Raw genomic sequence first — 18,600 nt, forward strand, 5'->3', positions numbered from 1 at the left:
CTGCCGGCCAGTGACAGGGAGAAAATGAGAAGTTAAATGCAATTTAGGGAAGTACCGCCTGGGCTGTCCATTAAGGCCAGGACCTGAATATTGAGTCGATTAGAAGCAATTATAAAAGGGACAGCATTTCTTAATGTTTCTCATTTGACAGGATGGTTTTTAAATATGGGACATTAGTTAATAAAAAGTCTCTGAAGCCTATTGAAATATATCACCTAATTCCTAACAGTGCATGGCCACCGAAATAGGTAAAGAGGGGATGTGAAGTTAATATATAGTTATTATTAAAATTGCCTTATAAATTAGTTAAGTCCCCTGGAGGTACAGAGTGGGCATCATTATTCCGAGACCGTCTCCAGGGCCTTGGCGGGCCCTGTGTGCTTGTGGATGGGAGTGCCCCATCACAGGGAAGGGAGCTCCGGCTGTCATTTAGGGCTAAGACACCTGCTCACTGTTGGAAGAGGCGAGAGCCAGCGACCAGACTACAGTGACTTCGTGAGGAAACCTCTTCCCTAGTGACGGAAGTTTCTGGGGAGGTGGGGCCTGACGTCTCTGAGCTCCTTCTGTGCCCTGGGTGGAGTCACAGGCTTGGAGTTGGCCACGTGCAGGGGTCTGTGTAGCTCGTGGTGCGCTGGGGGCCACCGGTTGCCCCGGAGCTGGTGGGGTAGAAGCCATTCCCTGAGGACATTTCCCCAGAACACCCAGTGCAGCATGGACGTGGCCTGCCTCAGCTCCGGCCACAGCTGCAGGCGGATGTGGAGGGGCCGAGGGGCCGAGGGGCCTCGAGCCATGTCAGGGCCACTGTTTCCAGGCGCGTGTGCAGGGAGCCCGATTTCCCACCTTTGCTGGGTAGCAGTGCGTTCACCCAGGGATCTACCGTATTTTTCGGACCATAAGATGCACTTTTTTTCCCCCAGAAGTGGGGGGGAAAAGTCCCTGCGTCTTATGGTCCAAATATAGCCTACACATATACTTTTTAAAAAAAAGGTTTTTTACTTGCCCAGTTCTGTGTGGTCTCTGTGTGCTTGCCCAGCTCTAAAATGGTTCTAAATGCTGCTGTTTACTTTACAGGGTTGATTACATGTGTTTATGACTGTGATGTTGGGTTTTAATGCACATAAAATATTTTAGGACACTATTTGTTTCAGAATCTTTTTTTCTTCATTTCCCTTCTCTAAAAACTGGTGCGTCTTATGGTCCAGAGCGTCTAACGGTCCGAAAAATACGGTATTAATAGAAGCTGTGAATGCTCTTTGCGGAACCCAAGTTCTGTGTCCACGGGCATTTATTGAAAATTGCACTTTATCCATTCTAAGTGATTTGCTCTGTACCTGTGGAATCTGTTCACAGTGGCAGGCTCCCTCCGGGCAGACACGCTTCCTTCGGCTCCCTGGGCAGCTAGGTGGCTGGGTTCCCAGCGACAGACCAGAAGCAAACTGGCTTCTCACTCAGCTCTTTGGAGCGGCGTGTTTGGTCCCACCCTGTGTCTGCCCCTCCACTCCAGTGGGCGCCGAGCCGGTCATGTTTCCCCGGGGGTGGGTGGTCCATGGAGAGCAGTGTGTGTGGAGCCAGAGGAGGAAGGCTGACATCTGACATCCAGTCACACCACAGGAGGGTACTTCCTGTGCAGATGGGGGTTTTGCCAGCAAATCTGATGGGAGGAAGGTAAGTGGGCTTTTACTGCAGAGCTGAGCCGGCATTCTTACGGCTTGGATTCTCCACACCCCACACCAGAGAGCCTTGCCTACAGTTTGTTTCTGAATTGTGGTCTCTCTGGGTGCTTTGTGTGGGTGGCAGGCAGTGTGTGCTTGCGACCCCTTGTGGCAGCTTTGTGGCGTGTTCCTGTATTGCAGCTGTGTACCCACTCAGGATGTAAGAAAACAGACCTGGTGGGGCCAGTGGGACAAAGCTGGGTCCAGGGGAGCTGGTGTTTAACAGATAGCTCTTACTTATTCCTAACAGTTATTTTCAAACTGAAAATAGCTGTACATTGATGAGAAGGCTTGCATATACCATTAGGGAATTGTCAGTGCAGAGCATTGTAAACAAGATATGAAAAATAACCTGTGATGCAGGTCACTGGCCCCTGTTGCTGTGACGAACATGCTTTCTGGGTCTCTGCAGGGGCACAGAGAGGCTTTGATCTGCTGAGATCCCACGAGGACCTCCCTCTGGCAGTGAACTAGGCCACTGCATCTGTGGGCGCCACATAATCCGCTTACCCAGCCCTCCGCTGGGAGTGGCTTCCCGTGGCCACTGTGGCACTCAGCCTTATCCCTTCGCCTCGTGGGGCTAATTCCTGAAAATGGAATTGCCGGGGGACTTTCACCACCAAGTTCTCGGCACCGCTGTGGATGTTAATGTGTGGTGAGCATGTACTGCGAGCTTCCTGGGGGCTTTCTCACTCAGTCCCACCATGTGAGAATGGCATCCTTTCAACTGCATTGGGCACGGTCAGGAGGGCGATGGGAACTGGCCCAAGACCCCACAGCAGGTGGGACTTAGAGGAGCCACACACTCAGCCCCTGAGCTGGGCAAGCACACAAACGCACCGCACACACCTCCATGAGAGCCCTCTTTACAATCTGATAAAGGAAAAGTGGTACCTCACCTTTCCCCCCATCTCTTGATTCCTGGCAAGGTTAAACTCTCAGAGGCATTTCTTGGGCATTTGTCTTTGTGGCCTGTCTGTGGCCTGTCACTGACCTACAAGCCTACTCTGTATAGGATTCTTCATGTTATTGTTCTGGTTACCAAAATATTTTTCCCAATTTGATATGCAGAAATTTTAAATGTCAATCATCAAAATATTCCTTTCCTACATAGTTTGTCTTTTGCATAATTACAAAAGCCTTTTCTGCAACTTCAGTACAGGTTAATTGTACACGTTTTATTCTGTATTTGTGATTATATGAATTTCTTTTTTAAAGTATTTTCTTTATAATTATAAATTATCTCAAATACTGGCATGTATAGGGTAATATATCCATGTGTCCACGTGGTTTCATTTTTTTTAATAATTAACTCTTTATCTAAAATTTTGCCCCCTCAAAATGAACAATTGACCTACTTTCATTGGAATAGTAATTTTTTTCCCACTGACTTAAAACTCTACCTTTACCATACTCTAAATTCCTATTTGTATTAGTCAGCATGGGATAGCCTCTGACGCAGTAACAAACCCCAAATCTCAAGGGCTGAGCAGAGTGACCGTTGGTTTCTTGCTCATGTTGCCGTCTGAGGCAGCCTCGTGGCTCTCCTCCGGAGTGTCAGGGCTGCCTAGAGGTGCCCTGTGAGGAGGAGGAGAGAAAGCACAGAAATCTGACAGCTGCTCTTAAAGCCTTGCCTGGCAGTAGCACACATCACTTCTGCTCACATGCACATTGGCAGCCTGCAGGGTGGCTGAGAAATGCGCCCAGAAAAAGGAAGTGGAGTGGTGAGCACACAACCAGCATCCATTAGGGCTTCTCTTGGGTAGATGGGGGTTAAGACTGTGTGGGTGTATGTGTGTGTGCACATATTGTGTGTGCATGTACACACCTGTGTGTGCATGTTCTGTGTTGATTGTTAGATATGTTCAGGCCAACCATATCTACCATCTGTTATCCTTTCCTTGATGTTTACTGAGAACCTACTGTGTGCTCATCGCTGTGCCCAGCTGGGAACAGGGTGACCTGGGCCAGTCTCTGGAAGTCCCCTTTGAGACTGGTAGGGGAAGGATCAGGTGCTGTGGCACAGCCGTATGCAACACCAAAAGCCATGCGGGGTGGGTGTGTGTTTGTGTGTGTGTGCCATGAGGGGGGTGTGTGGTGTGTGTGTGTGTGTGTGAGAGAGAGAGGAGGGAGGAAGAGAGGGAGGAAGGGAGGGAGAGGGAGGAAGGAAAGGAGGCCTTACCTCTGAAGGGCTTTTGATGGTGAGAACCCCCTCCAGCCACCACCTCCTGGGTAGGCAGGAGGGCCATGAGGGAACCTGCTTAAAAGCTACCCAGGCAGCCAGGTGGACGGCGGAGCAGTGAGGAGGGGCGGCAGCGATCCTGGACCTGACAGGGTGCTGGCAGTGGGTGGTCTTGGGATGCTGTTGGTGCGTCCGGAAAGGAGCGCTTAGGGCAGCTGGGGGTATGTGGATGCCAGGCATATGGGAAAGCAGCCTTCACGCTGTGGCCCTCTCCCTCCTCCTCCAAGCTCTGTGTTTTCTGGGCCTTCAGAATTTTAGAGGGTGATTTGATTGCTTACACGGGTCGCCCCAGTAAGAGTGTGCAGGAGGGGAATGGAGAAGTCTGCCCTGTCCGCTGTGGAGCGTGACGCAGGCCGGGACCAGGAGCCTGATGCAGCACTGAAGCCATGATGGGGGGAAGGTGTGGACCCTGGCATGTGCTCACCCCTCTACTGCCTCCAGACCAGGCGAGTCTGCACCGCCAGGACGAGCGCACGCAGCTCTGGCACGGCCCTCTGCAGTGGGATTTCACGCAGGAATTCCTGCTGGTTGTCTGCTGGCTTTGGTTAGCAGTTTTAGTGTCATAAAGGAAGAATATTAACTTTGCATCAATAGGCAAAGAATAATTAAAATATAATTAAAAGCATGAATTCTTCTAATGATTGGCTTTATATAATGTGTATTTAAAAGCAAGACATCTGTTAAGGCTCTCTTTTGAAGCTCCCCAGAAACCAAGAGAGGATTGCATTTTAATTAAAAATGGATTATTTCAAAAACAGTTTAATCACCCTGTCATCTTAGGACTTAGACCTTGTTAATTAGCTATTGATAAATAGGTTTAAGTTACCAAAAACTTAAACTCATGGGGGTTAGAGAATTATATTTTTGGGGACTTGCCCTGATCTCTGGGATGTTGGTAGGGGAAATGTTCAGAGCAGGTGAGCTCTTCAATCTCCTCTCCCGTCCTCTGTAGACCCCGTGTGGCCCTCCCACAGCCGAAGGGAACAGATTCGGGGCACCTCTGCCCTCCCCCACCCCCCACCTCCCCCCACCCCCACCCCCGCTCGATGGACTTGGACCCGAGCTTTGTAGCTCCTGGGAGCTCAGGAGGATCTCCCCCTGGGAAGTGCTCACCTGGCGATGCGGCCATGGTCCTCGTTTCCTGCAGGAGCCGGGAGCCCTGGCTGCAGTCGCCCAGCGCCCTTGGGTCCCGCCAGCAGGGAGTGTCCCTGGCCTCCTGCTGCACACTGACCCTCCCCCGCCCAGCTCACGGCCAGTTCCCTGTATGGGTGTCCCGGGCTTAAAATACCCAGAGTGGTTCATGGGGACCTGGCTGGAGCAGCACCTGCCTCGCCTCAGAGCCGAGAGCAGAGGGCATTTTAGGGAATATGTGGGCCCAGGGACGAGCCAGCGTGAGCTGGGGCCTGCGAGGCAGCTCCGGGACGCAGAGGAGGAGGTCCCCGGGCCGCCCAGGGCTGGAGCAGGCGGGAGGTGTTTGAGAGGCATTGATATAAAATGGTGGTTCCAGAGAAAGCTCTATCTGCACCGACACACTGTGAAATACATGAGGGAAAGGAATTTGATGTTTGGAGATAAGATACCCTGGAGTCTAGAAACAACGTGCACACCCTGGAGGGACTAAGCAAAGCTCTTCCCCCAGAAGGAATGGCTAGGGGCTGTCTCCTGAGGATGGTCTTTAGGAAACACCTGTTTGGTGGACGATGCCAGGTTTTGTGATTCCACCAGAGACGGGGTAGAGTTTGTGGCAGGGGACACCTCCAAGGATGTTCCTGGCAGGATTTGGAGGGGGCAGAACCTACCCTGAGACTCAAAACTGCACACACGCTCCATAATTCTACTTTTAGCAGCTCAGTGAAAAGGGGTATGGCCATCTAGTGGTGTGAAATTGGTTAAGTAAAGTACTGTGGTAATGCCTACACAACTGTTTGCTTGTTCGGTCAATCATCAGGAAAGCACGGAAAACCTCTTGTATCCCAGGCACTATTCCAGGCTCTGGGGCTCCCACAGTGAAGGAAATAGACAAAACCCCCCGCCTAATGGCAAGTGAGAGAGGGTGGATGGCTTATGGACAGATGCATGGGCAGATTGATGGGTAATATGTTCGATAGTCATGAGGGCTAAGGGGGCTCAGGACAGGCATCCCTGAGGAGGAGACAGTGGAGGGGAGACTGAAGGGGAAGCTGTGGACCTCTGGGACAGACACTCGGGCAGAAAGAACGGGTGCACCCAGTGGCCCAGAGAGGGGAGCTGGCCTGGTGGTCCCAGCCTGAGAAGAGGAGGGGAGAGGGAGAGGGAGGCAGGCTGCTCTGGGGAGGCCAGGGTCGAGTTTGAGCAGAGGAGTCCCTTAAATTGTGAAATGGCCCCTCTGTGGAGCATGCTCTGTAGGGGCAAGAGCTGAAAAGGGGGGCCGTAGACCACTGTCACCTTGGACCAGGCGAAAGGCGGTGGCAGTCACCAGGGACACGCAGTGTAGTGGGAGAAGAGTGATTCTGGACCCAGAGCTTTGGCAGGAAAATCGTTTGAACCTCCATCTATTGTTTTAGGAATTTTAGCAACAGGATTCCCTGGGACACCCAGATGGGTGGGACCATTTGTCCTTACAGATTGTCGTGGGCTCAGTTGACGGTATGAAGTAGAAGGCAAAAGCCAATGAATAAATTGATGCAATTACCTGGAAACACTGGCTTTGTCTCCTAAGCTGAACCTACACAAAACACTGGGACACTGCACTTCCTCTCCGGGCCTCATGCTCGATGGAGACACGTGCACACGTGCCCCCAAAGATGGCAGGAGCACCCACAGCAGCATCATGTGCCAGCTACAGCCCGGAACCAGCATGCTCGCCAGCCGAGTCTGGGCACGTCCTGAGGATGGGAAAGCGATGGCTCCCCACCGCCCCTTGCCACAGAGCAGCAGCCAGACGTAGGGCCTGTTTGATTCCATTTACGTGAAATCGAGTTCCTTAGGGGAAGCTGGCCTGCGGGGTGAGAAGCCAGGCTCTCTGTGGGAGGGGAGTCTGCCTCGGAGTCGCTTCTGGGGACACAGTTTGTGGCAGATCACTGTGCCAGGCCCTCATGGTTTCAGGCCCTCTTCTGTGTGTGTGTCAGATTCGGTTAAAAGGTGACTTTAAAAAATGTTGACAGTTTTTTAAATCTGTGCTTGCACATAAAAAAGGCTTGGAAGGATGGTCAACAAAAATTGAATAGAGATTATCTCTGGAGAATAGGTTATGGGTGATTTTTATTTTATTTTTACTATTTTCTATGTGTAGAGAATTTCTAGGATCTTGTGTGTGTGTGTGTGTGTGTGTGCGCGCGCACACACACACACACACGCATACACACATGTACACATGTACACATGTACACATGTATTGGATTTATAGCAGTCTGATGCAGCCAGGGCTTCGACAACTACCCAATAACAGACACAGGGAGCTCAACAACTCCACCCAATCAAGCATGTCAAGAATAAAGGAGAATATTTGTTAATTGAATGTCATGTTATGTCCTCAGTTATGCTTAATACAAGATAGGCAATTTAGAATTCCCAATTATCCAATTAAAATGCTAATTATCTCCTACCTTGATAAGCCGCTCTCAGGGACAGAGCGAGTGGCTTCTCTCCCGCCCTCCCATCTGCCTGCCGTGACCACCACCGTCTTTCTGCTGTCCTTGCCTCTGGTTGGCGGATTCTCCCCGTCCGGGTCCTCTCCCCGGGCACCAGCCCCCTTTCCTCCAGCCGCCTGAGGCAGCTGCCCTGGGCTTGTGCAGGGCCGCTGGTCCTGGCAGACCATCCTCGGCTTAGTGTGAGGCCGGGCTCCGGGAGGAGCAGCAGCCGCAGCCACCCCGGTGCTTCGGAGCAGGAGCCTGGTCCTCTGGCAGGTTTGTCCAGTCCTCGCCACTGCAGGCCTGAAACCTCGGAGCCATTGGAGTCAGAAGCCGTGCAGATTCCGGGGTTCTCTGACCCCCGCACATGGCCGCTCTGAGTGGAAGTTTCCTCATCCGAGAAGCAGGAAAATAGCTCCTCTCCTGGAAGGATGGCTGTAAATGCTCAGTGTTGCAGGTGGCTGTTTGGTTTTTCTTCTTGGAGGAGCTGTGTCACCTGCCCCAAATATCAGACAGAGGAGGCAGCAGGGCCTGCATGGGTTGAGTTTTACATGATCTCCAGGCCTGCCCCCCACTTCCCCTCCTGGCAGCAGCTGAGGAGTCGGGAGAGTGGCCTGGGCAGGGAGTGGGGCTAGCAAATCTGTTTTTAACCAGTTATAAGGTAGGATGTGTGGGTCATCTCCATCTGAGGATTCTGTTACCAGAAGTTCTCGGGGTCTAAGCCAGCTGCTTGCTGTGTCTGACAACTCTTGTGAACTATTCCTGATTGTGAGTTCATGCTCAGTGTATGTGGGATATATATATATGCATGTGTGTGTATTTGTATATGCATGTGTGTACATGTTTATGTACATACTTGCCTAATAAAAGACAAACATGTACATTGACCATACCTTCACTATGCCCACAGCCAATCAGAGTGAGTATGCAAATTAGAAGGCCAAAGATGGCGGCCCCCAGCTGCTCCAGGTGTGAAGTGAGCAGGCAGGGCAGGATGCCTGCTATGAGAGGGAGGGCAGGGGGTGGGGGCAAAGGGATCTACAGGAGTGGAGTCTGCAGCAAAGACGAAGAAGGCAGACTCTGCCCAGAGTGAAGGCCTGCGTCCCAGGTGCTGGAGGAAAACCAGTGCTGGAAACCAAGGGAAGGAAGGCCTATTGCATGAATCTCTTCATGCAACAGGCCTCTAATATGTGTATATTGTGCTGTGTGCGTGTGTGTGTGTGTGTGTGTGTGTGTGTGTGTGCGCGCGCGCGCGCGCGCGCGCAGATCCTGGCTGGCCTGGGTGGAGGGTTCAGATGCTCAGTTTGGTTTTGTGTCTGCTCCTGCCCAGGGCTCCAGGTGTCACCAGTCAGAACTGCTTTGTTAATTTCCTGGCACGGGGGTTTCCAAACCGTGAGGTAGTTCACACCTGAATCTGACCCATGGAGGACAGACCCGGGCTATGCAATCTGAGGAAATATTCTTTCTTTTCCCAGAGTCCGGTCAGGCTTCCTGATGGCTCCTGTGGTGCTCATGAATTTTCTCCCAAATCTAAACTTTTGCTGAGGGTGCACCCCTGCCAGGGCCCCAACTTTATGTGGGGGTGGGGCTCAGGTCTGGCCCCCTACTCTCGTGTGCCGGAGGTCTTGCCGCTGTCCCCAAGGCCTCCATGTTCCCTTCCTTTCCGCCTCCCGGTTCCTGTCCTGTGACCGCTGCTGATCGTGTTTCATGCAGCACCTCCGGGTGTTGGGGGAGGGTCTCCAGTCACACGCTCTGCCCTCCTGTCCTTGTGACTGAGTTTGGCCGTAGGCTGTCGGCAGAGCTCAGGCCCTGCGGCGCGCCCTCGTCTGGCTCAGTTTACCGCATTTTGTGTGAAGGTCTGGAGGGTCTCCCGAGGGAACCAGGCCGCTCCGTGTGTCCTTGTGGCTGTGCCTGCCGAGCGCTGGCCGAGCTGTGCGGGGCCTCCACCAGCCGCGTGGATTGCTCGATAGAGTGTCCTCTCCTCCCTCCCACCCCCTCGGAAGTCAGAGATATGTCAGACTTGTATCTTCCACAGGCCCCGAGCCACCACACCTCCCCCCGAACTCGGCGCCTTCCCGTGCCCACAGCCAGGCCGAGGCCAGGGAGAGGCCGGGGAGGAGTGTGAGCAGAAAGCCTGGGCCCGTTTCAGCCGCCGGCTACTGCCACCAGAGCACACCACGCTCACACCTGCTTGTCCTCACAGCATGTTAGGAACGTTCACTTTAAGACGAATTTAAAGTTCACTTAAAACAAATGGAAGAACTTCAGATCCTGTGTAGACTTTCAGCCGCGGCGACTCCGTCTTCTCAGCCCTCCCTGTGGGGGGGAGTGTCCGCAGCGGGGAGAGCCGGTGCGGCCGCGGCTGTGGGTGAAAGCTGGGTCAGCTGGTCCTTAGTTCCACAGCTGTGCCTCTTACTCTTAATCACTTTTTTCGTAAAAGAAAGCAATGAAGGCTGGTTCTCCGAGTAAGTTACACAGAGCAATGCCTGCTGTTGAGAGTCGAAGTGGGAGGCAGCCAGCCCCACCCCGTTTCCTCTCGCTCCTGGGGAACCTGCCTGTTCCTTCGCACTCTGCCTGTCCCGGCTTCAGCCGAGCCCGCTGTCCCATCCTGTCCCCATCCTGTCCCGGCTTCAACCGAGCCCACTGTCCCCATCCTGTCCCCATCCTGTCCCCATCCTGTCCCGGCTTCAGCCGAGCCCGCTGTCCCCATCCTGTCCCCATCCTGTCCCGGCTTCAGCCGAGCCCGCTGTCCCACCACCTTGAGGACGGCTGTGCACGTGAGGCCTGCCTCCGTCCGAGCTTCTCTCAGAGCCCAGGGAGCACGCAGCTCTGCCGAGGCGGGTCTGGCTCTGAGCTCGGCGGCCAGGCAGGCAGGAGGGCTTGCTGCATGGAGTGTGCGGTCTGTGCCACTCTCCTCCCGCCGTGACTTGGCCTTGCCGTCCCCACAGCCTCTGGGACTGAGGCTGAAGTCAGTGGCAGCCGGCTGGGTGCTCTTGCCACGACCGGGAACGTGCGGCTCTCCTCGCCTCCCTGGCAGTTCCTGACATGCTTTCTCTGGAGGAGATATCTCCCTCACAGATACCAGCCGTGAGGGTCATCAGGCAAACATGAAAGCCGATCGAACCGACCAGCAGCTGCTTGGTACTCGATCGTAACAGTTACACAAAGACTGTGTTTACGGTGCCTGGAAGTTAGGCTCCATGCAGACGTTCTCTAAAGCAGGCGGAATGTCAGAGCAGACTCACCAGACGCTCCGAGGCCTTTGTGCTTGTGGAGGCGGGAGGCGGGGTGGGGCGGCACTGCCCTGTGACTGGTCCCCGATGGTGGAGGGTGGGCAGGGCAGGGCCGGCCTGGGCGCGGAGCTCTGGGTCCCACGAAGAGACAAGCCCTCCCAGTGCCAAAGGCAGCTGGTGGGGGGAGGGGCGGCGTCCTAGCCTCCCCAGAGTTCTCGCCTTCCTGGCTCCCAAGGGTTCACATTGTTGATGCGGGTGTGGGAGTGGGAGTGGGTGCGGGTGCGGGTGTGGCTGGTGGGGCTTGTCCCAAGTCCTGCCCCACCCAGGCCCTGCCTCTCTCCGCCTTCCTGGAGACCGCCCTGTCCTGCCCTTTCTGCTTGTCCTCGGCCCATCCTCCAGGCCAGTGCCCAGCAGCTCCTGTGTCTTCCCCTGCGCCCCTCCCTGCGGTCAGGCCCGGGGGCCCAGTGAGTCCAGCGCAGGGGCTGGGAGAGCCTTTGTGTTCCTCCCTGGCCTGCCCAGCCCCTCCCAGAGGCGGGGTGTGGCCACTGGCCGTGGGAGTCACCGGGAGATATCACCTCCAGCCCTGCAGAAACTGGCCCCTACGCCAGCCCTTCTCCCCCAGGGCCAGCGCTGCCCTCCGATGGGCCTGGCAGGCTGGGCAGCGCCAGTGTTGCAGGTGGCAAGCTCCTCTGGCCTTGTTCCCTCCACACTGACCCCTGTGCTCGGTGGCCTGTGGCTGACCCCGGAGGCTCAGGCCTCGCAGGGGCCGGGCGGGCGGTGACTCAGCACCTGACTCCCCCTCTCCTCTCCTGCAGCCTCTTCGAGCACTACTGCTACTCCCGGGGCGGCATGCGCCACAGCTCCTACACCTGCATCTGCGGCAGGTAAGCGGGCCTCCCGGCCACGTGGGGTGGAGGAGGGAGGGTTACGGCAAAGGGAGGGTCCCCCGTTCCTCAGCTCAGATGCACCTGCTCGCCCCCACGCCCACGCCATGCCCACCTAAGCTTGGAAGTCACTTCTCCTCCCAGGCCCGGAGCGGAGGCTGCCTGCCTGCTCTGGGTGCGGCGTGGAGGAGGGTGCCGGCATGCTGGCTCCTGTGTGTGTGTGTGTGTGTGTGTGTGTGTGTGTGTGTGTGTATCTGTGTGTGTGTGTCTGTGCATGTGTGTGTCTGTGTGTGAGTGTGTTTTTCCGTGTGTATCTATGTGTGTGTTTTTCTGTGTGTATCTGTGTATGTGTGCATGCAGACGTGTGTGGGGGTCTGTGTGTGCGTGTCTGTATGTGTATAGGTGTGTGTGTGTTTTTCTGTGTGTGTGTGTGTGTGTATAGGTGTGTGTGTATAGGTGTGTGTGTATAGGTGTGTGGTGCATATGTGTGTGTGTATAGGTGTGTGTGTATAGGTGTGTGTAGGTGTGTGTGTGTATAGGTGTGTATAGGTGTGTGTGTATAGGTGTGTGTGTGTATGTAGGTGTGTGTGTGTGTGTATAGGTGTGTGTGTGTGTATAGGTGTGTGTGTAGGTGTGTGTGCATAGGTGTGTGTGTGGGTGGGTGTGTGTGTGTATAGGTGTGTGTGTGTGCGTGTGTAGGTGTGTGTGCATAGGTGTGTGTGTGGGTGGGTGTGTGTGTAGGTGTGTGTATAGGTGTGTGTGTATAGGTGTGTGTGTGTGTATATAGGTGTGTGTGTATGTGTGTGTGTATAGGTGTGTGTGTGTATAGGTGTGTGTTTGTATAGGTGTGTGTGTGTGTATAGGTGTGTGTGTGTATATGTGTGTGTGTGTGTGTATAGGTGTGTGTGTGTGTATAGGTGTGTGTGTGTATAGGTGTGTGTGTGTGTATAGGTGTGTGTGTATGTGTGTGTATAGGTGTGTGTGTGTATAGGTGTGTGTGTGTGTGTATAGGTGTGTGTGTGTGTATAGGTGTGTGTGTATAGGTGTGTGTGTGTGTGTATAGGTGTGTGTGTGTGTATAGGTGTGTGTGTGTATATATGTGTGTGTGTGTGTGTGTGTATAGGTGTGTGTGTGTGTGTATAGGTGTGTGTGTGTGTGTATAGGTGTGTGTGTGAGGGGCATGTCCTGGCTGTGGGTGGCCCTTTATCCCCTGCCTCCCTGGTCAGATGGTCTGGCCGCACTCACCAGGACGGAGCTGGTGAAGCAGGCATCCTCGGCACATGAATAATACATGTGGACGTGTCAGTCCTTGGAAATGTTCTCTGGTAGATAGAGAGAAAAATCATTATTTCTACTTTTATGATTCCTGAGACTCCAAACAGGGCCATAAATATTACACCCAGGTGAGGCTTTCCCCTGGACAGAGAAAAGTCCTTTTTTTCTTAAAGGCCTCGCTCGTGAGGAGCGTTCTCCTGAGCAGCGGAGCGAGAGGCTGGGCCCTGTCTGCGTCCCAGCAGGCCTCCCGGCGGCCGACCGGCCCGGCCCTCCCAGAACGACTCCCCTGGCCCTCAGCCACCAGGAGGGGAGGCTTCCCCGGGCCCACAGCCCAGCGCCAGGGAAGCCCTGTAGCAGGGCCCTCTCCACCCGAGAGGCTGCCCACCCATGTGTGGCCTCTGCCTCGGGGATAGTCCTGCCCGCGGGGCAGGTGTTGGGGCCCAGCCTGGGGCCTGTGGGAGGCTGAGCTGCTGACTTCCCCTCCCCCTCGCAGCGGTGAGAACTCGGCCGTCCTGCACTACGGACACGCCGGGGCCCCCAACGACCGGACCATCCGGGACGGAGACATGTGGTGAGTGAGCCCGCGCTCCCGGCCGGGCTCGGCGTGCAGAGCGGGGCCACGGGGACCAACCTCGGGAGGGACTCACGGCCTCTGGTCCTGCTCTGGGCCCGGCTGCTCTGCACAGGCACCGGCCTCGGGGTGCTCCTTCTCCAGGGGCGGGGGCTGGTGCTGCGGGGCTGGGGCAGGTCCTTGAAGAGGGCCTGAACTGCCCCCCAGGCCCTGCCCTCTGACCTCTGTGTCCGCCACCACACTGACACCTCTGTCTCGGGGCTGGGAGCGGGCATCCCTGCCCTCTGAGGCCTGGCAGCCTCGGCGCAGGACCTGGGCAATAGCAGCCGTTGGTGGAGGAGGCCGAGGTGCTGCTTCGCCTCACACTGTTCACACGCCTCCTCTGGGCGCCCGGTGCTCCTGCCCCTCAGGGAGCCCTGACGAAGCAGTGTGGGCGGGAGCAGCTCCGCCCCCCGTGGCCTCCCTGTGGCGGACCCTCGGGTCCTGCCTGGGGACCCCGTGTGTGGGCTCCTCTGGGCCCGGGTGCCACCTTGCTGGGCCTCTGCTCTGTGGGTGTGGTCTGTGGGTGTCTCTCAGTGCTGGACCAGCCCCCCAGGCCCTGAACTCTTCACCAGCGACATGGGGCGGGCCAGTCCCGGCCGCCATAGGGCTTCCGAGAGCCGCCCAGAGGCCACAGCCCCGCTGGCGGGCCTGCCGTGGCCTTCGCACCGCTGTGGCCCTGGACCACAGCTGAGGGTGGAGTGGGTCGTCCTCTGTCCCTCCCGGGGCTTCGGAGCCTTTCCCTCCGGCTGCGGAGGCCCCTGAGCAAGGCTCCCGCCCGCTCCAGGCAGGGGGCCTCCTCTCCGCCTGCCCTGCTAGTCTGTCCCCGAGCCGGAGTCCCAAACCCCTGCCTCACGCAGGTGTGACCCAGCCCTGCGGCAAGGAGTGGGGCCCGTGCCCAGGGGTCCTTCAGGGCCCTGAACTGAGAGGCGTGCTCCGAGTTGTCACTGCCAAGTGTTTTGGGGAACCTACTCTGTCCCAGGGTCCCCCTGCCACGGGGCACACCACCCTTTTGAGTGGCCAAGTCTCTTCCGTCACCCACGGTCCGTGGCTGGACGGGAGAGTCTGTCCAGGCCAGGGTTGGTAGGAGCCCAGCTCGGCCCTCAGGAAGGAAACAGCCTCCAGTGCCACTCTGAGCCTCAGGTAACACGTCCGTGGCTGGAGACCGCACACACCTCTCGGGACTGCGCGGTGCAGAGCCCACGTGTGCCTCCCCGGGGCCTGGGCCGGGAGCCCTGCTGCTCCCTGTGGCCCTCTCTGAGTGTCCAGCATCCCAGACCGAGGCGCGCAGCCGCCTGGACACGGCCTCCCCTGGGCCTGGCACCAGCGGCATCTGTTGATGTAGATTTTCTCGCCTTCTCCCACTGAGACACAGGAGAGGACAGGCCCGAGGGCAGGCCAGGGGGTTTGGGGGAGGGTTGGCTGCCTCAGCCTTGGCTCAGCTGGTGACTGAGGAAACAGAGGGCCGCCCTGCCCCTGGGCCCTGGCTGAGCACTGTCGGCCCCAAAGAGAGACCGCCTGGCCTCTCAAGGACTCTGGCCTCCTGTCGTGTTTCCTGATGTTGTTTGACTCTGTGGTCCGTTCTGGCTGGGAGGACAGGACGTGGGAAGCCGGGCCCCAGGCAGGGTCTGGGACCAGCCACCACAATGGTCCCAGCGGTTCCGGGCGGCCCTGGCCAGCCGAGGGCGGGAGTGTTTCTCTGAGCCCGGCACACCCAGAGGAAGTGGCGGCTTCTCCCGTCCCGCCTCGATTTGCCCCAGGGAGTGTCTTCACCCCAGGAGAGCCGGCCCCAGCTCTGATCCTGGGGTGGCCCCTCGGGGTGGGCCTGGCTGAGCAGGGCGCAGCAGACAGCAGCCCCCCGCCCAGCCCAGGTGCTCTGCCCTCAGCCTCCTGGCGGCGCTGGCACCTGCGTCTCCTGTCACGGCTTTAGAGACAGAAGTGACCCAGGAATCTCTTGGGTGTTAATGCCAAGCCCAAATTGGTGATTTTATTTTTCTAGTGCCAACTTTGAAATGTAGCCAGTAGAATAATTATGAGTTTATTATAGTCAATTTATTATGGAGCATTTACAACAACATGTTTTGTTGATTACTGCTTTGGCCAGATTGCTGGCAGCGTTTATAAGCCATTGTTTTATTGAAATTGATCTGTTGAGCACCCACTGCATTTGGTAAATAATAAATCACTGTTATCCCAACATAAAAGCCGAGGCACTTCATCATAAGGTATGAAACCAAAATAAGAGCAGCATGCGAAATGCTTCCTGGAGCCGCATCTCCCGGAGAGTGACGCTGTGTCCCAGCCCCAGAGATATCTAACACAGGGGCTGTTTGGGGGGCGGAACTGGTCCAGAGTCAGACTTGACCGGATAAGGTGGGGAGTGGGGAGTAGGTTCTGAGTGCACCAGCCCTTCCTAACCCTCTCCCCAGAATCCTAAACCTCTCCCCCCCCCCCACACACACACACACACAGGGAGCCTGAGAGAGGCAGGGCTGTATGACAATGAGCACAGAGGGTCCCCAGTTCAAGTCCCTGTCTTCCCCTGCTGAGTGGCCATCCCTCAGCCTCAGGTTTCTCTGTCATCATTGGGGTAACACAGCTCGTAGCTCTGGGAGGACTCGGTAATGGTAGTGCTGAGCGTGGAGCCTGGCCCAGCGTGGCCTAGGCAGGTAAGACCTGCAGCACAGCAGCCATCTCCCCTGAGCCAGCAGGCCGGGGCCTCGCCTACCTGTGCTCAAGCAGCTGGTTTCAGGACAAGCTGGAGGTGAGCAACCAGGCCCGTGTGTTCACAGCCCTCGAGTCATGTGGTGTGCCTGCTTTGTGTTCAGCCCCCGACTGTGCTCTGGGTGTGTGCCCTGTGGAGCCTGAAGCTGGCCAGGCCACCTCCCACACCTGTCCTTTCAGTCCCAGGAGCTTCCCTGGAGCCGGCATGGCCTCTGTCAGCCTCAGTGAGCACCCTGGAAATTGGGGCCTGTAAGTTCTTAGCCCCTCGCAGACTTGTCACCGAGAGCTGCACAGAGAGTTTCGAGGCCCACACCTCACCCCACGCCAGCTCCTATCACCTGCGCGTCCTCTGCGCCCTCCTGCACTTGCCTAGTCCTCCCCAGACAGCCTGGGCTTTGGAAACTGGAGCCTCCAAAGTGGGTGGAGATGCTGAGAACTGGCATGCTGCCCGTGAGCCACTAGGGGGAGCCGGTGTCCACGTTTAAATCCACTGGGAAGCAGTGCACCTACAGTTGGGCCCACTCTTGTGCTGGACTTGGGGAGGGGGGGGGAGGGGTCGTCTAAAGCCAACCCTGTTGGCACCCGCCTCTCCTGGTCCTGTCAGCAGGTTCACCCCTCAGGACAGAGGTGGAAGGTGTGTTTCCAATGGGCTCTGATTTGGAAAACAGCTGGGACACCCTCCTCACCTGCCCTCTCCATCTGATCCTGAGGAGGAGTGGTCCCTGGGGTAGGATGCCCTGTGGCCCTTCTCAGCCGTCAAAGCCCCAGTCTAAGGATCGCAGGCCTGGTTTGCCCGCTGCCCGCAGGAAGTGGCTGGTGGGTAGTGAGCCAGACCTCCCAGCACTTGCCAGAAGAGGGCAGCACAGACTCAGAACATGTGGGCTGGGCCTTCTCCCTGTGGCCTTGGTCTTCTGCGTCCTGGGGGCTGGAGGGGTGCGGCCAGCCCAGTTAGGGGAAGAGACCTGCCCCAGCCTTTCCCGCTCCAGCCCTGTTGGGGACTAGGGCCCCATCTGTCTCCTTCCCCGATTATGGGCAGCCTGAAGCCCCAGCTCTCACACGCCTTGCCCTGCTGACCCGTGAAGAGGGGGACACCGCTCATGTCCACCAAAGCCCCACTTCACTCTGCCCAGATGTGTGAGAGCTGCCGGTGTCCGCCCTTGAAGACCCCGAACCCCGGTCGCTTGTATGTACTGCTCCTCCCGCTGCCCGTGGCACATCCCGCGCTGAGGTGGCATCAGAGCCCTCCTCTGCCAGCTGCCCTGTCCTTTCCTCCGGCAGATGAGGGGTCATGGCCAGGGCAGGCTCTTTTCCCAACCGGCTACCCTCTTCCTGCTCATAGCGCTGCTACCAGCTGGCTCCTTCCTGCTGCCTCTCTCAAGTCCGTTCCCTGCTAATTCCACGGCTTTTATGTGGCCTGGGCATTAGCTGAAACTGCTCTGCAAGGTCACCCTCAGCTTGCCCCCCGTCTGTGGACAGCAGCCCGCGTCTCCGTCACAGACATCCATCACCCTGCAGGCCGCTGGGCCTGTCTGCTGGTGTCTGCACACTGTGGCCTGCGGACATGCATGTCGGGGCTGGGGGCTCCTCCCCGATGGCCAGGGGCTGGGGAAGGAGGCACCTGGTGCCCCAGTGGGCTTTATAGGATGAGCGTCACCCCCAGGCCTGCTCCCTGGTGCCAGGCCAAGCCCAGCCCAGGCCCCCCCACCTTCCTGTTTGCTTCATACCCACACCCCACTCAGATGACCTCACAGGCCAGCGTGAACGCTCGGCCCAGACACCACGGGACACGCTGACCGAAAAGTGAAGCGCGGCATGTGCCGCGCGCGTGACGCCGACTCACTGCCGCCCCCACGGCCGCTCCCTCCCCAGCCCCCGCCCCACGGCCGCCGGGCAGCCAGCCCTGGGGGGCAGCCGCTGGGTCCCACCCACACACCAGGCCCGGTGCCTGCAGGTCCTTCCCGGGGACTGGCCGCATCGCTGCTCCGCTCCTGCCCTGTCCCCGTAGAGCAGACACACAGGAGGCCCTAGCCGCGCCAGCTCTTGCCCCCAGTGAGCTGGGATGGCTGGCCGGGGAGCTGCTGCCTGGCTTTCCTGCCTTCCTGCCCTCGGGGGCACTCTCGCGAGGCTGGGTCGGGGAGCGGGGATGCCCGAAGGTACCGGGGAGAGGTCTGCCTGGCGGCCAGCCTGCGGCCCAGAGGAACCTCAGGACTCCAGCGATGGTCTTTGCCGCCCGGCACACCAGGCTTGGCACTCGGAGCGTCTGGCTGGAGTGGGCGGCCAGCTCAGGGGCCCCTGGAGGGGCTGCCCGCTGC

The 18,600-nt window shown here is 57.3% G+C and overlaps 1 protein-coding gene across 2 annotated transcripts in view; it reads left to right on the forward strand.

Moving 5' to 3' along the window:
• PEPD (peptidase D) overlaps positions 1-18,600 on the forward strand; it is a 108,830-nt gene that overhangs the window by 75,873 nt on the left and 14,357 nt on the right. The window contains exons 10-11 of one of the 2 annotated variants that reach the window (XM_036440534.2): positions 11,611-11,679; positions 13,448-13,525. The exons of the other annotated variant lie outside the window; for it this stretch is intronic. Coding sequence (XP_036296427.1) covers positions 11,611-11,679; positions 13,448-13,525 — 147 coding nt within the window. The remainder of the gene's footprint in view (positions 1-11,610; positions 11,680-13,447; positions 13,526-18,600) is intronic. 2 annotated transcript variants of the gene reach the window in all.

The sequence above is a fragment of the Pipistrellus kuhlii genome, unplaced genomic scaffold (genome assembly GCF_014108245.1).
Source record: "Pipistrellus kuhlii isolate mPipKuh1 unplaced genomic scaffold, mPipKuh1.p scaffold_m20_p_17, whole genome shotgun sequence".
NCBI lineage: Eukaryota > Metazoa > Chordata > Mammalia > Chiroptera > Vespertilionidae > Pipistrellus > Pipistrellus kuhlii.